General features: G+C 48.5%; 1 protein-coding gene across 5 annotated transcripts in view; it reads left to right on the top strand.

Annotated features, from left to right (window-relative positions):
• LOXL3 (lysyl oxidase like 3) overlaps positions 1-17,347 on the top strand; it is a 94,047-nt gene that overhangs the window by 20,432 nt on the left and 56,268 nt on the right. For all 5 annotated transcript variants that reach the window (XM_040419498.1, XM_040419499.1, XM_040419497.1 and 2 more), the window contains exons 2-3: positions 3,853-4,167; positions 7,956-8,119. In XM_040419498.1, the coding sequence (XP_040275432.1) occupies positions 3,864-4,167; positions 7,956-8,119 (468 nt within the window). In that variant the 5' untranslated portion in view covers positions 3,853-3,863. The remainder of the gene's footprint in view (positions 1-3,852; positions 4,168-7,955; positions 8,120-17,347) is intronic.

Genomic DNA, 17,347 nt, shown 5'->3' with positions numbered 1-17,347 from the left:
ACCAGCTGATCTCTGCGCTGGTCCTTATGCTGGACCTTCTGCTGATCTCTCTCCTGGAACTAATGCCAGCTGATCCCTGCGCTGGTCCTTATGCTGGACCTTCTGCTGATCTCTCTCCTGGAACTAATGCCAGCTAATCTCTGCGCTGGTCCTTATGCTGGACCTTCTGCTGATCTCTCTCCTGGAACTAATGCCAGCTAATCTCTGCGCTGGTCCTTATGCTGGACCTTCTGCTGATCTCTCTCCTGGTACGAATGCCATCTGATCCCTGCGCTGGTCCTTATGCTGATCTCCTGGAACTAATGCCAGCTGATCTCTGCGCTGGTCCTTATGCTGGACCTTCTGCTGATCTCTCTCCTGGAACTAATGCCAGCTGATCTCTGCGCTGGACCTTCTGCTGATCTCCTGGAACTAATGCCAGCTGATCCCTGCGCTGGTCCTTATGCTGGACCTTCTGCTGGTCTCTCTCCTGGTACTAATGCCAGCTGGTCCTTATGCTGGTCCTTTTGCTGATCCCTGCGCTGGTCCTTATGCTGGACCTTCTGCTGATCTCTCTCCTGGTACTAATGCCAGCTGATCCCTGCGCTGGTCCTTATGCTGGACCTTCTGCTGGTCTCTCTCCTGGTACTAATGCCAGCTGGTCCTTATGCTGGTCCTTTTGCTGATCCCTGCGCTGGTCCTTATGCTGGACCTTCTGCTGGTCTCTCTCCTGGTACTAATGCCAGCTGATCCCTGCGCTGGTCCTTATGCTGGACCTTCTGCTAATCTCTCTCCTGGTCCTTTTGCTGATCCCTGCGCTGGTCCTTATGCTGGACCTTCTGCTGATTTCTCTCCTGGAACTAATGCCAGCTGATCCCTGCGCTGGTCCTTATGCTGGACCTTCTGCTGATCTCTCTCCTGGTACTAATGCCAGCTGATCCCTGCGCTGGTCCTTATGCCAGACCTCCTGCACATCTTTCTGATGGTCCTTATGCTGTATGTTGTGCTGGTTCTTATGTTGGAAATCTCCTTATCTGTGTGCTGATCCTTATGCTGGACCTTCTGCTGATCTCACTGCTTTTTCGGTTCTCATGCCTGGTCTTCTGTTGATCTCTCTGGTCTTCTTTCTGGTGATCTCTTTTCCAGGAATTCCGCTCATCTCTCTGACCTCCCTTCTGGTGATCTTTCTTCCAGATCTTCTGACCTCTCTCCCTTGTCTTCTGCTGATCTGTGCCTGGTCTTCTGCGGGTCTCTCTGCATTTGTCCAGTACTGTAGCTCTGTATTCATATGTCTGTGAAGGTTCTCATTTATCCAGGACAGCATTGTATGTGTACGCAGTCCAGTGCAATGAGGAATGCTCAGAACTGTATATCGGCGAAACAAAACAACAACTACATCTAAAAGAGACAGGTCACACCTTTGAAGAAAGTCAAGTACGTGTTGTGGATAAGGAGGCCGATTGGTACAAACGAGGTGTGAAGGAGGCCATCTACGTAAAAATGGAGAAGCCAAGCTTGAATAGAGGCGGGGGGGGTTAGACATCTATTGTCTGCCACATACAATGCTGTCTTGACACCTTTTTCTGGGAAGTCTTTATCACCTACTGACTCCAATTAGGATAATGGGATCAACACCTTTGGGTATAATGACCTCTGACCCCATGCTGGGTAAAATTACCAGATGTTGATTCAGTTACATATTTATTCCCAGAGAATTCTTGTACAGTCACTCAGAATTGAGAAAGCTCGTTGGAAGAACGAGTGAAACGTTTTCAGGAAATCTAGTCCAGTTGCCTTGATTTATTCTTTACAGATATACTCTGTAGTCATGTTCTGGATTCAGATATACCGGTTGCTTCATCACCTGGAGCCCCGTTTGTGATTGATCTGGAGGAATGGTTTTTGTGATTGGGTTCTGGTCACCTTAGCCTGATGATGATGATGATGATGAGTAAATCAAACCTTGCAGTATTGCTGTTGTTGGTGACTAATGCATGTTTGTCACCCTGACAAGAACATTTGGATTTGTAAATGTGCTGTAGATATGAGTTTAGGATGGTGGAGTCTCGTCTATGGAAGAGCCATCAGCTTGTAGCACCACAAGCCTCTGAGGCCTCTCAGCTGTGATGTGACTCTGCCTCAGTACATTATACGTGGATTTATTTTTGCTCAGTGTCTTCTGGAGGTTTTTTCTGTGGAATGAAGATCAGATCTATGTAGTCATGACACAGGAATCTGTATGAGAAGGAACTAGCGACCACCAGACGTCTGGCCAGGATTTTCCAGCCGTGTTATCCCGGCCTTGCTGTGTTTGTTTTTCCGGGGTCCAGACTTTGTGTAGAGTACAGATGCTTCATTCAGCAGCTCCCTCAGAAAGAGACGGTTATATTAGTGGATTTATAATGGACTCTCATGTTCTCCAGAAGTATGGAGGCTACTGCTGGTCTAGGTCACTGGATCTCGTCTTTAGTGTATTGTGATATTCCTTCCTATGGTCCTCCGATGTGTAGTAGACAGGTCTCGTCTAGTACTTGGTCTCTTCACCACTCCACTTTAATTCACATAGATAGAAGGGGCGGCACCACCACACCCCATAATGTTGTGTGATGTACCACCTATGCACCCAGCAACCACTGAGGCTACATCCACCACTGGCATCTATTCTGTTAGTGGAAGTCTAGGTTGACCAGCTGTTGACCATTATTAGCTCCGAGGCTGTCCTGTTCCCTGGTGCCAAGCCTCTGTTACCTGGCCCTACCTTACAACTCCTAAATACACAGTGCATAGGTTCATGTCTGTATCCCTGGTGGTCCAGGACAGTGAAAGGGTCAATATCTTAATTTCTTGGTGGTCTGGGCCTGTAAAGTTGTTCATGCCTGAATCCTTGGTGGTCTTGGGCAGTGAATGGGTTACTGCTAGTTTCCTTTGTGGATTAGGACAGTGAAGGAGTTCATGTCAGTATCTTTAATGGTCTAGAGCTGTGTAGTGGTTTATGTCGGCACCCATGGTGGTCAAGGACAGATAACTATTAATGCCAGTATCACTGCTGGTCTAGCGTAATTAAAGTTTTCTTTTTACAACTTACTTTTTTGTGAAGTGAACTACACTTACTTTGTCCCTGCCGCTCAGTTCTGGCTCCGTGGGTCCCGGGCCATCTTCGCTGAACTTCAATGTGTACTTAAGCAGCCAGTGACTGGCCTCAGTGGTGACATGTCCCCAAGCAGCATGATAACATGTGTGATGATAACATTATGGGGTGTGGTGATGGTGGGGGGGTCATCATCTTCCGGGTTGTGTGTGATGAGATCATTTATGGGGTGTGGTGGAGGGGGTCATCATCTTCCGGGTTGTGTGTGATGAGATCATTTATGGGGTGTGGTGGAGGGGGTCATCATCTTCCGGGTTGTGTGTGATGAGATCATTTATGGGGTGTGGTGGGGGGGTCATCATCTTCCGGGTTGTGTGTGATGAGATCCTTTATGGGGTGTGGTGGAGGGGGTCATCATCTTCCGGGTTGTGTGTGATGAGATCATTTATGGGGTGTGGTGGAGGGGGTCATCATCTTCCGGGTTGTGTGTGATGAGATCATTTATGAGGTGTGGTGGAGGGGGGTCATCATCTGCCGGGTTGTGTGTGATGAGATCATTTATGGGGTGTGGTGGAGGGGGGTCATCATCTGCCGGGTTGTGTGTGATGAGATCATTTATGGGGTGTGGTGGAGGGGGTCATCATCTGCCGGGTTGTGTGTGATGATAACATCATGGGGTGTGGTGGTGGGGGTCATAATCCACCAGGCGCTGTGTGATAACATGATGGAGCTCATCATCCACTAGTCGTGGACACGTTGGTAACGTCTGTGGTTGGTCTTCTCAGGGTCAAACACTATGCTCCCTCTATCGGCTGCTCTCTGGGCGTTTTGCACACTCTCCACCATTGTTCCCACATGGACCCAACAAACCGCAGCGCCCACCAACCGGCCCTCCGCACAGAGCAGTCCTCTGAAGTTCCGCCTGGCAGGATACCCGCGGAAACACAATGAGGGTCGGATAGAAGTCTTCTACAACCAGGAATGGGGCACCATCTGCGATGACGACTTCACAATGGAGAACGCGCACATTCTCTGCCGTCACCTGGGATTTACGGAGGCAACTGCATGGACGCACAGCGCCAAGTATGGGAAAGGAATAGGTGGGTCACCGTCCGGACAGTCAGGGCCCGACCTACACAGCACACTCCAATCTACCAGAAGGTTGGAGCACATTGTTCATCTTCATTGAGTGAACCATACAATGAGTAACCTGGTCAGACATTGACTAATACCGCCAGACAGTAAAAAAAAACAACACCAGTGATTAATACCACCAGACTGTGTATATAATACCACCAGACAGTGACTAATACCGCCAGTCAGTAAATAAAGTAGCCAAACGGTGACTAATACTGCCAGTCAGTAAATAATACTGCCACACAGTGACTAATACTGCCAGACGGTAAATAAAACCACTATACTGTGACTAATAAAGCCAGTCAGTAAATAATACCACCAGACTATGACTAGACCGCTAGTTAGTAAATAATACCGCCAGACAGTGACTAATATCGCGAGTCAGTATGTAATACCGCCAGACTGTGATTAATATAGCCAGTCAGTAAATAATACCGCCAGACTGTAATTAATCCCACCAGTCAGTACATAAAACCGCCAGGTTGTGACTAATACCACCATAAGGTGACTAGTATTACCAGACAGTAACTAATACCACCAGAAAATAATTACCACCAAACAGTGACAAATACCAACAGTAAATAAAACCACCAGACTGTGACTAATGCTGCCATATTTTGAATAATATTAAGATAGTGACTAATACCACCAGAGAAAGTTGCTTCTCTGGTGTGCTAGGCTAGTGAAGAGGTTAATGTCGGCTTCTCTGGTGTGCTAGGCTAGTGAAGAGGTTAATATCCGCTTCTCTGGTGGGCCAGGCTAGTGAAGAGGTTAACGTCAGCTTCTCTGGTGGGCTAGGTTAGTGAAGAGGTTAATGTCAGCTTCTCTGGTGGGCCAGGTTAGTGAAGAGGTTAACGTCGGCTTCTCTGGTGGGCCAGGCTAGTGAAGAGGTTAACGTCAGCTTCTCTGGTGGGCTAGGCTAGTGAAGAGGTTAACGTCAGCTTCTCTGGTGGTCTAGGCTAGTGAAGAGGTTAACGTCGGCTTCTCTGGTGGTCTAGGCTAGTGAAGAGGTTAACGTCGGCTTCTCTGGTGTGCTAGGCTAGTGAAGAGGTTAATGTCGGCTTCTCTGGTGTGCTAGGCTAGTGAAGAGGTTAATATCCGCTTCTCTGGTGGGCCAGGCTAGTGAAGAGGTTAACGTCAGCTTCTCTGGTGGGCTAGGTTAGTGAAGAGGTTAATGTCAGCTTCTCTGGTGGGCCAGGTTAGTGAAGAGGTTAACGTCGGCTTCTCTGGTGGGCCAGGCTAGTGAAGAGGTTAACGTCAGCTTCTCTGGTGGGCTAGGCTAGTGAAGAGGTTAACGTCAGCTTCTCTGGTGGTCTAGGCTAGTGAAGAGGTTAACGTCGGCTTCTCTGGTGGTCTAGGCTAGTGAAGAGGTTAACGTCGGCTTCTCTGGTGTGCTAGGCTAGTGAAGAGGTTAATGTCGGCTTCTCTGGTGTGCTAGGCTAGTGAAGAGGTTAATATCCGCTTCTCTGGTGGGCCAGGCTAGTGAAGAGGTTAACGTCAGCTTCTCTGGTGGGCCAGGCTAGTGAAGAGGTTAACGTCAGCTTCTCTGGTGGGCTAGGTTAGTGAAGAGGTTAACGTCAGCTTCTCTGGTGGGCCAGGTTAGTGAAGAGGTTAACGTCAGCTTCTCTGGTGGGCCAGGCTAGTGAAGAGGTTAACGTCAGCTTCTCTGGTGGGCCAGGCTAGTGAAGAGGTTAATATCCGCTTCTCTGGTGGGCTAGGCTAGTGAAGAGGTTAATATCAGCTTCTCTGGTGGGCTAGGCTAGTGAAGAGGTTAATGTCAGCTTCTCTGGTGGTTTGGGGTAGTGAAGAGGTTAATATCCGCTTCTCTGGTGGTCTAGGCTAGTGAAGAGGTTAACGTCGGCTTCTCTGGTGGGCCAGGCTAGTGAAGAGGTTAATATCAGCTTCTCTGGTGGGCCAGGCTAGTGAAGAGGTTAATATCAGCTTCTCTGGTGGGCCAGGCTAGTGAAGAGGTTAATATCAGCTTCTCTGGTGGGCCAGGCTAGTGAAGAGGTTAACGTCAGCTTCTCTGGTGGTCTAGGCTAGTGAAGAGGTTAACGTCGGCTTCTCTGGTGGTCTAGGCTAGTGAAAAGGTTAATGTTGGCTTCTCTGGTGGGCTAGGCTAGTGAAGAGGTTAATGTCAGCTTCTCTGGTGGTTTGGGGTAGTGAAGAGGTTAATATCCGCTTCTCTGGTGGTCTAGGCTAGTGAAGAGGTTAACGTCAGCTTCTCTGGTGGGCCAGGCTAGTGAAGAGGTTAACGTCAGCTTCTCTGGTGGGCCAGGCTAGTGAAGAGGTTAACGTCAGCTTCTCTGGTGGGCCAGGCTAGTGAAGAGGTTAACGTCGGCTTCTCTGGTGGTCTAGGCTAGTGAAGAGGTTAACGTCGGCTTCTCTGGTGGTCTAGGCTAGTGAAGAGGTTAACGTCGGCTTCTCTGGTGGTCTAGGCTAGTGAAGAGGTTAACGTCGGCTTCTCTGGTGGTCTAGGCTAGTGAAGAGGTTAATGTCAGCTTCTCTGGTGGTCTAGGCTAGTGAAGAGGTTAATGTCAGCTTCTCTGGTGGGCTAGGCTAGTGAAGAGGTTAACGTCAGCTTCTCTGGTGGTCTAGGCTAGTGAAGAGGTTAATATCAGCTTCTCTGGTGGGCCAGGCTAGTGAAGAGGTTAATGTCAGCTTCTCTGGTGGTCTAGGCTAGTGAAGAGGTTAATGTCGGCTTCTCTGGTGGTCTAGGCTAGTGAAGAGGTTAACGTCGGCTTCTCTGGTGGTCTAGGCTAGTGAAGAGGTTAATATCAGCTTCTCTGGTGGTCTAGGCTAGTGAAGAGGTTAACGTCAGCTTCTCTGGTGGGCCAGGCTAGTGAAGAGGTTAACGTCAGCTTCTCTGGTGGGCCAGGCTAGTGAAGAGGTTAACGTCAGCTTCTCTGGTGGTCTAGGCTAGTGAAGAGGTTAATATCAGCTTCCCTGGTGGTCTAGGCTAGTGAAGAGGTTAATATCCGCTTCTCTGGTGGTCTAGGCTAGTGAAGAGGTTAACGTCAGCTTCCCTGGTGGGCCAGGCTAGTGAAGAGGTTAATGTCAGCTTCTCTGGTGGTCTAGGCTAGTGAAGAGGTTAACGTCAGCTTCTCTGGTGGTCTAGGCTAGTGAAGAGGTTAATATCAGCTTCTCTGGTGGGCCAGGCTAGTGAAGAGGTTAACGTCAGCTTCTCTGGTGGTCTAGGCTAGTGAAGAGGTTAACGTCAGCTTCTCTGGAGGTCTAGGCTAGTGAAGAGGTTAATATCAGCTTCCCTGGTGGTCTAGGCTAGTGAAGAGGTTAATATCCGCTTCTCTGGTGGTCTAGGCTAGTGAAGAGGTTAACGTCAGCTTCCCTGGTGGTTTAGGTTGTTGAGTGGTTACTGCCCCTTAATTCTCCTTTCCTACACCACCCCCAGGCCCAGCCGTTGCCTCCCCTCTGTCTCAGCATTGATTGCTGTGCAGCTGTAGAATCTAATGTATCTATGCAATCACTGAGGGAAACCCCTGCTCAAGCCCCAGATGTGGCACTCCCAGCCTGCTCCAGTCACATCCAGAGCTGCAGTCACTCACACAAACCAGTTTGTTCCCAATGCAACTTATAAATAGGACTGCAGCTGTGTGTGTAACTGGAGTATATGGCTAGTTGTGAGAACTGTCACCGCAGTGATTTTGGTTTCCTGAAGATGGGGTTCATACACCCTGCATATCTATACATTGATGGCTGTCGTAACATCACACTTCTGCTTGGCTTCTTAAAGGTCGGATCTGGCTGGATAATGTGATATGTACAGGAAAAGAGAAGAGCATCGCTGACTGCAAGTCCCGGGGCTGGGGCAACAGCGACTGCACCCATGAGGAAGACGCTGGGGTCGTGTGCAAGGATGAGAGGATCCCCGGTTATGTGGAGCCCAACACTATAGAGGTGAGGAGGACGGCACAACACTCACTTCTGTAACAGCAGATAGCAGCATCCTCTCCCCGGCCTGAAATGGCTGATAACAGGGGGCAATAGACTGTATTCTCCTGTCCTACAGTCATCCTCTCCTCTGAAATGGCTGATAACAGGGAGCAATAGACTGTATTCTCCTGTCCTACAGTCATCCTCTCCCCTGAAATGGCTGATAACAGGGGGCAATAGACTGTATTCTCCTGTCCTACAGTCATCCTCTCCGCTGACATGGCTGATAACAGGGAGCAATAGACTGTATTCTCCTGTCCTACAGTCATCCTCTCCCCTGAAATGGCTGATAACAGGGAGCAATAGATTGTATTCTCCTGTCCTACAGTCATCCTCCCCTGAAATGGCTGATAACAGGGGGCAATAGACTGTATTCTCCTGTCCTACAGTCATCCTCTCCCCTGAAATGGCTGATAACAGGGGGCAATAGACTGTATTCTCCTGTCCTACAGTCATCCTCTCCCCTGAAATGGCTGATAACAGGGGGCAATAGACTGTATTCTCCTGTCCTACAGTCATCCTCTCCCCTGAAATGTCTGATAACAGGGAGAAATAGACTGTATTCTCCTGTCCTACAGTCATCCTCTCCCCTGAAATGGCTGATAACAGGGGGCAATAGACTGTATTCTCCTGTCCTACAGTCATCCTCTCCCCTGAAATGTCTGATAACAGGGGGCAATAGATTGTATTCTCCTGTCCTACAGTCATCCTCTCCCCTGAAATGTCTGATAACAGGGAGAAATAGACTGTATTCTCCTGTCCTACAGTCATCCTCTCCCCTGAAATGGCTGATAACAGGGAGAAATAAACTGTATTCTCCTGTCCTACAGTCATCCTCTCCCCTGAAATGGCTGATAACAGGGAGCAATAGACTGTATTCTCCTGTCCTACAGTCATCCTCTCCCCTGAAATGGCTGATAACAGGGGGCAATAGATTGTATTCTCCTGTCCTACAGTCATCCTCTCCTCTGAAATGGCTGATAACAGGGGGCAATAGATTGTATTCTCCTGTCCTACAGTCATCCTCTCCCCTGAAATGTCTGATAACAGGGGGCAATAGACTGTATTCTCCTGTCCTACAGTCATCCTCTCCTCTGAAATGGCTGATAACAGGGGGCAATAGACTGTATTCTCCTGTCCTACAGTCATCCTCCCCACTGAAATGGCTGATAACAGAGAGCAATAGACTGTATTCTCCTGTCCTACAGTCATCCTCTCCCCTGAAATGGCTGATAACAGAGAGCAATAGATTGTATTCTCCTGTCCTACAGTTATCCTCTCCCCTGAAATGGCTGATAACAGGGGGCAATAGACTGTATTCTCCTGTCCTACAGTCATCCTCTCCCCTGAAATGGCTGATAACAGGGGGCAATAGACTGTATTCTCCTGTCCTACAGTCATCCTCCCCCCTGAAATGGCTGATAACAGGGAGCAATAGACTGTATTTTCCTGTCCTACAGTCATCCTCCCCTGAAATGGCTGATAACAGGGAGCAATAGACTGTATTCTCCTGTCCTACAGTCATCCTCTCCCCTGAAATGGCTGATAACAGGGGGCAATAGACTGTATTCTCCTGTCCTACAGTCATCCTCCCCCCTGAAATGGCTGATAACAGGGAGCAATAGACTGTATTCTCCTGTCCTACAGTCATCCTCTCCCCTGAAATGGCTGATAACAGGGAGCAATAGATTGTATTCTCCTGTCCTACAGTCATCCTCTCCGCTGAAATGTCTGATAACAGGGGGCAATAGACTGTATTCTCCTGTCCTACAGTCATCCTCTCCCCTGAAATGGCTGATAACAGGGAGCAATAGACTGTATTCTCCTGTCCTACAGTCATCCTCCCCTGAAATGGCTGATAACAGGGAGCAATAGACTGTATTCTCCTGTCCTACAGTCATCCTCTCCCCTGAAATGTCTGATAACAGGGAGCAATAGACTGTATTCTCCTGTCCTACAGTCATCCTCTCCCCTGAAATGGCTGATAACAGGCGGCAATAGACTGTATTCTCCTGTCCTACAGTCATCCTCTCTCCTGAAATGGCTGATAACAGGGAGCAATAGACTGTATTCTCCTGTCCTACAGTCATCCTCTCCTCTGAAATGTCTGATAACAGGAGGCAATAGACTGTATTCTCCTGTCCTACAGTCATCCTCTCCCCTGAAATGGCCGATAACAGGAGGCAATAGATTGTATTCTCCTGTCCTACAGTCATCCTCTCCTCTGAAATGGCTGATAACAGGGAGCAATAGACTGTATTCTCCTGTCCTACAGTCATCCTCTCCGCTGAAATGGCTGATAACAGGGGGCAATAGATTGTATTCTCCTGTCCTACAGTCATCCTCTCTCCTGAAATGGCTGATAACAGGGAGCAATAGACTGTATTCTCCTGTCCTACAGTCATCCTCTCCTCTGAAATGTCTGATAACAGGAGGCAATAGACTGTATTCTCCTGTCCTACAGTCATCCTCTCCCCTGAAATGGCCGATAACAGGAGGCAATAGATTGTATTCTCCTGTCCTACAGTCATCCTCTCCTCTGAAATGGCTGATAACAGGGAGCAATAGACTGTATTCTCCTGTCCTACAGTCATCCTCTCCGCTGAAATGGCTGATAACAGGGGGCAATAGATTGTATTCTCCTGTCCTACAGTCATCCTCTCTCCTGAAATGGCTGATAACAGGGGGCAATAGACTGTATTCTCCTGTCCTACAGTCATCCTCTCCCCTGAAATGGCTGATAACAGGGGGCAATAGACTGTATTCTCCTGTCCTACAGTCATCCTCTCCCCTGAAATGGCTGATAACAGGGAGCAATAGACTGTATTCTCCTGTCCTACAGTCATCCTCTCCCCTGAAATGGCTGATAACAGGGGGCAATAGACTGTATTCTCCTGTCCTACAGTCATCCTCTCCTCTGAAATGGCTGATAACAGGGAGCAATAGACTGTATTCTCCTGTCCTACAGTCATCCTCTCCCCTGAAATGGCTGATAACAGAGAGCAATAGACTGTATTCTCCTGTCCTACAGTCATCCTCTCCCCTGAAATGGCTGATAACAGGGGGCAATAGACTGTATTCTCCTGTCCTACAGTCATCCTCTCCCCTGAAATGGCTGATAACAGGGGGCAATAGACTGTATTCTCCTGTCCTACAGTCATCCTCTCCTCTGAAATGACTGATAACAGGGGGCAATAGACTGTATTCTCCTGTCCTACAGTCATCCTCTCCCCTGAAATGGCTGATAACAGGGAGCAATAGACTGTATTCTCCTGTCCTACAGTCATCCTCTCCCCTGAAATGGCTGATAACAGGGGGCAATAGACTGTATTCTCCTGTCCTACAGTCATCCTCTCCCCTGAAATGGCTGATAACAGGGGGCAATAGATTGTATTCTCCTGTCCTACAGTCATCCTCTCCCCTGAAATGGCTGATAACAGAGAGCAATAGACTGTATTCTCCTGTCCTACAGTCATCCTCTCCCCTGAAATGGCTGATAACAGGGAGCAATAGACTGTATTCTCCTGTCCTACAGTCATCCTCTCCCCTGAAATGGCTGATACCAGGGAGCAATAGACTGTATTTTCCTGTCCTACAGTCATCCTCCCCCCTGAAATGGCTGATAACAGGGGGCAATAGACTGTATTCTCCTGTCCTACAGTCATCCTCTCCCCTGAAATGGCTGATAACAGGGGGCAATAGACTGTATTCTCCTGTCCTTCAGTCCTCCTCTCCCCTGAAATGGCTGATAACAGGGGGCAATAGACTGTATTCTCCTGTCCTACAGTCATCCTCTCCCCTGAAATGGCTGATAACAGGGGGCAATAGACTGTATTCTCCTGTCCTACAGTCATCCTCTCCCCTGAAATGGCTGATAACAGGGGGCAATAGACTGTATTCTCCTGTCCTACAGTCATCCTCTCCTGTGAAATGTCTGATAACAGGGGGCAATAGATTGTATTCTCCTGTCCTACAGTCATCCTCTCTCCTGAAATGGCTGATAACAGGAGGCAATAGACTGTATTCTCCTGTCCTACAGTCATCCTCTCCCCTGAAATGTCTGATAACAGGGGGCAATAGACTGTATTCTCCTGTCCTACAGTCATCCTCCCCCTGAAATGGCTGATAACAGGGGGCAATAGACTGTATTCTCCTGTCCTACAGTCATCCTCTCCCCTGAAATGGCTGATAACAGGGGGCAATAGACTGTATTCTCCTGTCCTACAGTCATCCTCTCCCCTGAAATGGCTGATAACAGGGGGCAATAGACTGTATTCTCCTGTCCTACAGTCATCCTCTCCCCTGAAATGGCTGATAACAGGGGGCAATAGATTGTATTCTCCTGTCCTACAGTCATCCTCTCCCCTGAAATGGCTGATAACAGGGGCAATAGACTGTATTCTCCTGTCCTACAGTCATCCTCTCCTCTGAAATGGCTTATAACAGGGGGCAATAGACTGTATTCTCCTGTCCTACAGTCATCCTCTCCCCTGAAATGGCTGATAACAGGGGGCAATAGACTGTATTCTCCTGTCCTACAGTCATCCTCTCCCCTGAAATGGCTGATAACAGGGGGCAATAGACTGTATTCTCCTGTCCTACAGTCATCCTCTCCCCTGAAATGGCTGATAACAGGGAGCAATAGACTGTATTCTCCTGTCCTACAGTCATCCTCCCCCTGAAATGGCTGATAACAGGGGGCAATAGACTGTATTCTCCTGTTCTACAGTCGTCCTCTCCTCTGAAATGGCTGATAACAGAGGGCAATAGACTGTATTCTCCTGTCCTACAGTCGTCCTCTCCCCTGAAATGGCTGATAACAGGGGGCAATAGACTGTATTCTCCTGTCCTACAGTCGTCCTCCCCCTGAAATGGCTGATAACAGGGAGCAATAGACTGTATTCTCCTGTCCTACAGTCGTCCTCCCCCTGAAATGGCTGATAACAGGGGGCAATAGACTGTATTCTCCTGTCCTACAGTCATCCTCTCCTCTGAAATGGCTGATAACAGGGAGCAATAGATTGTATTCTCCTGTCCTACAGTCATCCTCTCCCCTGAAATGGCTGATAACAGGGGGCAATAGACTGTATTCTCCTGTCCTACAGTCATCCTCTCCCCTGAAATGGCTGATAACAGGGGGCAATAGACTGTATTCTCCTGTCCTACAGTCATCCTCTCCCCTGAAATGGCTGATAACAGGGAGCAATAGACTGTATTCTCCTGTCCTACAGTCATCCTCCCCCTGAAATGGCTGATAACAGGGAGCAATAGACTGTATTCTCCTGTCCTACAGTCGTCCTCTCCTCTGAAATGGCTGATAACAGAGGGCAATAGACTGTATTCTCCTGTCCTACAGTCGTCCTCTCCCCTGAAATGGCTGATAACAGGGGGCAATAGACTGTATTCTCCTGTCCTACAGTCGTCCTCTCCCCTGAAATGGCTGATAACAGGGGGCAATAGACTGTATTCTCCTGTCCTACAGTCATCCTCTCCCCTGAAATGGCTGATAACAGGGAGCAATAGACTGTATTCTCCTGTCCTACAGTCATCCTCCCCCTGAAATGGCTGATAACAGGGAGCAATAGACTGTATTCTCCTTTCCTACAGTCGTCCTCTCCTCTGAAATGGCTGATAACAGAGGGCAATAGACTGTATTCTCCTGTCCTACAGTCGTCCTCTCCCCTGAAATGGCTGATAACAGGGGGCAATAGACTGTATTCTCCTGTCCTACAGTCATCCTCCCCCTGAAATGGCTGATAACAGGGAGCAATAGACTGTATTCTCCTGTCCTACAGTCATCCTCTCCCCTGAAATGGCTGATAACAGGGAGCAATAGACTGTATTCTCCTGTCCTACAGTCATCCTCTCCTCTGAAATGGCTGATAACAGGGAGCAATAGACTGTATTCTCCTGTCCTACAGTCATCCTCCCCTCTGACATGGCTGATAACAGGGGGCAATAGACTGTATTCTCCTGTCCTACAGTCATCCTCTCCGCTGAAATGGCTGATAACAGGGGGCAATAGATTGTATTCTCCTGTCCTACAGTCATCCTCCCCTCTGACATGGCTGATAACAGGAGGCAATAGACTGTATTCTCCTGTCCTACAGTCATCCTCTCCCCTGAAATGGCTGATAACAGGGGGCAATACACTGTATTCTCCTGTCCTACAGTCATCCTCTCTCCTGAAATGTCTGATAACAGGGAGCAATAGACTGTATTCTCCTGTCCTACAGTCATCCTCCCCCCTGAAATGGCTGATAACAGGGGGCAATAGACTGTATTCTCCTGTCCTACAGTCATCCTCTCCTCTGAAATGGCTGATAACAGGGAGCAATAGACTGTATTCTCCTGTCCTACAGTCATCCTCCCCTCTGACATGGCTGATAACAGGGGGCAATAGATTGTATTCTCCTGTCCTACAGTCATCCTCTCCGCTGAAATGGCTGATAACAGGGGGCAATAGATTGTATTCTCCTGTCCTACAGTCATCCTCTCCTCTGAAATGGCTGATAACAGGGGGCAATAGATTGTATTCTCCTGTCCTACAGTCATCCTCTCCCCTGAAATGGCTGATAACAGGCGGCAATAGACTGTATTCTCCTGTCCTACAGTCATCCTCTCCCCTGAAATGGCTGATAACAGGGAGCAATAGACTGTATTCTCCTGTCCTACAGTCATCCTCTCCCTGACATGGCTGATAACAGGGAGCAATAGACTGTATTCTCCAGTCCTACAGTCATCCTCTCCCCTGAAATGTCTGATAACAGGGGGCAATAGACTGTATTCTCCTGTCCTACAGTCATCCTCTCCCTGACATGGCTGATAACAGGGAGCAATAGATTGTATTCTCCTGTCCTACAGTCATCCTCTCCCCTGAAATGGCTGATAACAGGGAGCAATAGACTGTATTCTCCTGTCCTACAGTCATCCTCCCCTCTGACATGGCTGATAACAGGGAGCAATAGACTGTATTCTCCTGTCCTACAGTCATCTTCTCCCCTGACATGGCTGATAACAGGGGCAATAGACTGTATTCTCCTGTCCTACAGTCATCCTCTCCCCTGAAATGGCTGATAACAGGGAGCAATAGACTGTATTCTCCTGTCCTACAGTCATCCTCTCCCCTGAAATGGCTGATAACAGGGGGCAATAGACTGTATTCTCCTGTCCTACAGTCATCCTCTCCCCTGAAATGGATGATAACAGGGGGCAATAGACTGTATTCTCCTGTCCTACAGTCGTCCTCTCCTCTGAAATGGCTGATAACAGGGGGCAATAGACTGTATTCTCCTGTCCTACAGTCGTCCTCCCCTCTGACATGGCTGATAACAGGGGGCAATAGACTGTATTCTCCTGTCCTACAGTCGTCCTCTCCTCTGAAATGGCTGATAACAGGGGGCAATAGACTGTATTCTCCTGTCCTACAGTCGTCCTCTCCCCTGAAATGGCTGATAACAGGGGGCAATAGATTGTATTCTCCTGTCCTACAGTCATCCTCTCCCCTGAAATGTCTGATAACAGGGGGCAATAGACTGTATTCTCCTGTCCTACAGTCATCCTCCCCTCTGAAATGTCTTATAACAGGGGGCAATAGACTGTATTCTCCTGTCCTACAGTCATCCTCTCCCCTGAAATGGCTGATAACAGGGGGCAATAGATTGTTTTCTCCTGTCCTACAGTCATCCTCTCCCCTGAAATGTCTGATAACAGGGGGCAATAGACTGTATTCTCCTGTCCTACAGTCATCCTCTCCTCTGAAATGGCTGATAACAGGGGGCAATAGATTGTATTCTCCTGTCCTACAGTCATCCTCTCCCCTGAAATGGCTGATAACAGGGGGCAATAGACTGTATTCTCCTGTCCTACAGTCATCCTCTCCCCTGAAATGGCTGATAACAGGGGGCAATAGACTGTATTCTCCTGTCCTACAGTCATCCTCTCCCCTGAAATGGCTGATAACAGGGGGCAATAGACTGTATTCTCCTGTCCTACAGTCATCCTCCCCCCTGAAATGGCTGATAACAGGAGGCAATAGACTGTATTCTCCTGTCCTACAGTCATCCTCTCCCCTGAAATGGCTGATAACAGGGGGCAATAGATTGTATTCTCCTGTCCTACAGTCATCCTCTCCCCTGAAATGGCTGATAACAGGGAGCAATAGACTGTATTCTCCTGTCCTACAGTCATCCTCTCCCCTGAAATGGCTGATAACAGGGAGCAATAGACTGTATTCTCCTGTCCTACAGTCATCCTCTCCCCTGAAATGGCTGATACCAGAGGGCAATAGATTGTATTCTCCTGTCCTACAGTCATCCTCTCCTCTGAAATGGCTGATACCAGAGGGCAATAGATTGTATTCTCCTGTCCTACAGTCATCCTCTCCTCTGAAATGGCTGATAACAGGGGGCAATAGACTGTATTCTCCTGTCCTACAGTCATCCTCTCCCCTGAAATGGCTGATAACAGGGAGCAATAGACTGTATTCTCCTGTCCTACAGTCATCCTCTCCCCTGAAATGGCTGATAACAGGGGGCAATAGACTGTATTCTCCTGTCCTACAGTCATCCTCTCCTCTGAAATGGCTGATAACAGGGGGCAATAGACTGTATTCTCCTGTCCTACAGTCATCCTCTCCCCTGAAATGGCTGATAACAGAGAGCAATAGACTGTATTCTCCTGTCCTACAGTCATCCTCTCCCCTGAAATGGCTGATAACAGAGAGCAATAGACTGTATTCTCCTGTCCTACAGTCATCCTCTCCCCTGAAATGGCTGATAACAGAGGGCAATAGACTGTATTCTCCTGTCCTACAGTCATCCTCTCCCTGAAATGGCTGATAACAGGGGGCAATAGACTGTATTCTCCTGTCCTACAGTCATCCTCTCCCCTGAAATGGCTGATAACAGGGGGCAATAGATTGTATTCTCCTGTCCTACAGTCATCCTCTCCCCTGAAATGTCTGATAACAGGGGGCAATAGACTGTATTCTCCTGTCCTACAGTCATCCTCTCCTCTGAAATGGCTGATAACAGGGGGCAATAGATTGTATTCTCCTGTCCTACAGTCATCCTCTCCCCTGAAATGGCTGATAACAGGGGGCAATAGACTGTATTCTCCTGTCCTACAGTCATCCTCTCCCCTGAAATGGCTGATAACAGGGGGCAATAGACTGTATTCTCCTGTCCTACA

This window comes from Bufo bufo, chromosome 2 (genome assembly GCF_905171765.1).
Source record: "Bufo bufo chromosome 2, aBufBuf1.1, whole genome shotgun sequence".
Lineage (NCBI taxonomy): Eukaryota > Metazoa > Chordata > Amphibia > Anura > Bufonidae > Bufo > Bufo bufo.
The sequence above is the reverse complement of the archived record's forward strand: the minus strand, read 5'-3'. Positions and strand labels throughout refer to the sequence as shown.